The sequence below is a fragment of the Malus sylvestris genome, chromosome 16 (genome assembly GCF_916048215.2).
Source record: "Malus sylvestris chromosome 16, drMalSylv7.2, whole genome shotgun sequence".
Classification (NCBI taxonomy): Eukaryota; Viridiplantae; Streptophyta; class Magnoliopsida; order Rosales; family Rosaceae; genus Malus; species Malus sylvestris.
The window spans coordinates 31,557,909-31,560,230 of record NC_062275.1 but is presented as its reverse complement, the minus strand read 5'-3'; the positions used below and the strand labels follow the sequence as shown (position 1 = coordinate 31,560,230).

Below are 2,322 nucleotides of genomic sequence, written 5' to 3'. Positions count from 1 at the left end.
TTGTTCTTCTTTCCCTACTAGGATTGTATTTCCTTGGAGGACAAGGATTCTTATCCTCCTTATTACTATAAATAAAAGTACTACGTAAGAACATAACACACCTCAGAATATCACGTATTTCTCCACTCTCTCTCCCTTACCGCACCCCTCCAACTTTTGTTAGATAAATTGGCCACAACAACTTTGACTTGAAAACATAGCCTAAAAAGTTTACACTGTGGTTTCCTTTTTGTGGGTCATTTTGAAAGTTGAGTTTTGCTTTACAGTCTTTATTTAAAGAAAATTTTAGTGGATTACTATTTGACGCGTAAATGCATATATGATCAGTATTTCCAATCATGGTTGATTGACAATATCATTTTCGATATTCATATAAACAATATCCACCACACAACTCCAATGTCACCACCCAAATGTTGTATCTGCATATTTGCCAAATACTAAAATGTGCAGCTATATAATAGTACACTAATTACTTTGAAGGATTAATGGCATTTAATTTCACCCTTATTTTTATTCTCCTAAATAATAGCGATTGAACGTGCCGCTCTGTATTTTGATCACATTGAAAATCAAAACTTGTTCCACCTCTGATTGTCCGCCCCTATTATTCAATATTTTGGTAGTGATACCTTCAAACACAAACACAAAGAATGCTGAACTAATGCGCATTGCACTGAATTCCACTCATCAACACTATAATGTGTATATATTAATAATACTTAAAAGAATAAATTATCCTAAATCCTAAAACTATTCGGACATGTAGCACTGAAAAGAAAAACTTTTTTCACTTATATAATAACATATAATAACATATGGCTTACTATTCTGTGTTTTGGAGACATTAAAATCTCTCCTTAAAGAGACCTACCTACACGTGCCTTTCTCCACCGTTTCAGCCCACCACGTACCCCTCCCTTAATTCATCTTCTTCTCTGCACCCAATACAAAGTTCCACACGCATCCATCTCCATCTTCTTCTTTTTCTCATATATAAATGGTTTCTGGGTTCGTCAAAACAAACCTCAAAATGTATGTACAACTAACATATAATTAACCAACACCGAAACCTTATAAAAACAATTTTAAACAAAAAATACAACGAAAAAGTAATGTCATTCCCACTCATTAATTGGTGGTGTTGCATTAGTTTATGTGTGAGTTATTTAATTAAGAAATAAAATATTAAATTTGGAGTGGAGGCTAACAAATTAAGGGAAGGCAAAACTGTAAGGAGAATAGGGAATTCTTCCATTTTGATCTCAATTTAATTTACATCTCCCGTAAATAAGGAAAGTACAAAAAAAACCCACACCTTCAGTCTCAACCAAATCAACCCCATCTAGAAATTTAATTAATTACCAAAGTCACAAGTAATTAAGTTAATTACTTACTCTCTGATTCGAGTGATCTGAGGCCTCATGCATACTCTCCCTGTTCTCATCAGTAACTTGTACCTGATGCTGATCACTTCCATCACTACTTCCTTGCTTGTTGTCAGCAGTCGTCTCACTCACGTTCACCCACTTTTCAGTCTTTTGGCTACAGCTACAAGTGTTGTTAGTATTGTCGCCAAAAGATGAAGACCTACTTGACGTGGGTGTGGCCAAGAAAGTTGGCTTAGCGTCTCCGGCCATGATCACCAAGATTTTCTCTTCGAATACCGGCGGGACTTTTTGGGCGGACTCGCCGCCTTCTCCGGCTTCCAGGTCTCGCTCTGATCCGTTTTCATGGTTTTCGAGGTAGCCGGAGAGCCTCCAGTAGGAGCATGCTAAGATCAGAAGCGCAAACGCAATTAAACCCAACATGGCTGCCAGCCCACCGAACAAGTAGGGCACTGGGGAATGCCACGGCGACCTCTGTGCCGTCGTCATCTCCGGTGCTCTGGCTGTCACGTTAAAAGGCTCTCTCCCTGCCATTTTAATTGAATCAAATGTGCGTGTTTTGAACTTTTGATGACGTTATTTTTTCAGCTAACAAAATGTTTGCAAGAGAAGCAAATCAAGCCAAAGATAGAACAGATAAGGGAGAATTGAGGGTGTTGTGGGTTGAGAAGTAGAGATGGGGTGGGTGTTATATATAGACAGAGCTAGGGTGGTCTAATCTGTGGGAGTTAAGCATTTTTATGTTGTTTTTGTTTCGAGATTAATGTCGTCATTTTGCATGAGGAAGGGGTGGGGTAAAACTGGGTCCCTCCTTGTTCCTTGTTGGGATACTTCGCTCATCTATGAGCACACTAAAAACGCACTCAGGGTTAGATTTGGTATTTAGATAAGTTTTCAGTAGAGAATGTAATCATGGAACGTTTGGCAACAAAAA

General features: G+C 38.2%; 1 protein-coding gene across 2 annotated transcripts; it reads right to left on the bottom strand.

The window, feature by feature from the left end:
- Positions 1 to 342: 342 nt before the first annotated feature.
- LOC126609401 (protein GLUTAMINE DUMPER 3-like) lies at positions 343 to 2,069 on the bottom strand. Of its 2 annotated transcripts, XR_007618139.1 has the most exons (3): positions 1,398 to 2,069; positions 875 to 1,007; positions 343 to 632 (listed from the first exon to the last, which is right to left on the bottom strand). XR_007618139.1 is itself a non-coding variant. In XM_050277339.1 (2 exons), the coding sequence occupies exons 1-2, from the start codon at positions 1,920 to 1,922 to the stop codon at positions 927 to 929; spliced, it is 606 nt and encodes a 201-aa protein (XP_050133296.1). In that variant the 5' UTR covers positions 1,923 to 2,069; the 3' UTR covers positions 678 to 926. The 2 variants fall into 2 exon arrangements, 1 of the variants encoding a protein (XP_050133296.1); XM_050277339.1 differs by lacking the exon at positions 343 to 632 and having other exon boundaries at positions 678 to 1,007.
- Between the last annotated feature and the right edge of the window lie 253 nt (positions 2,070 to 2,322).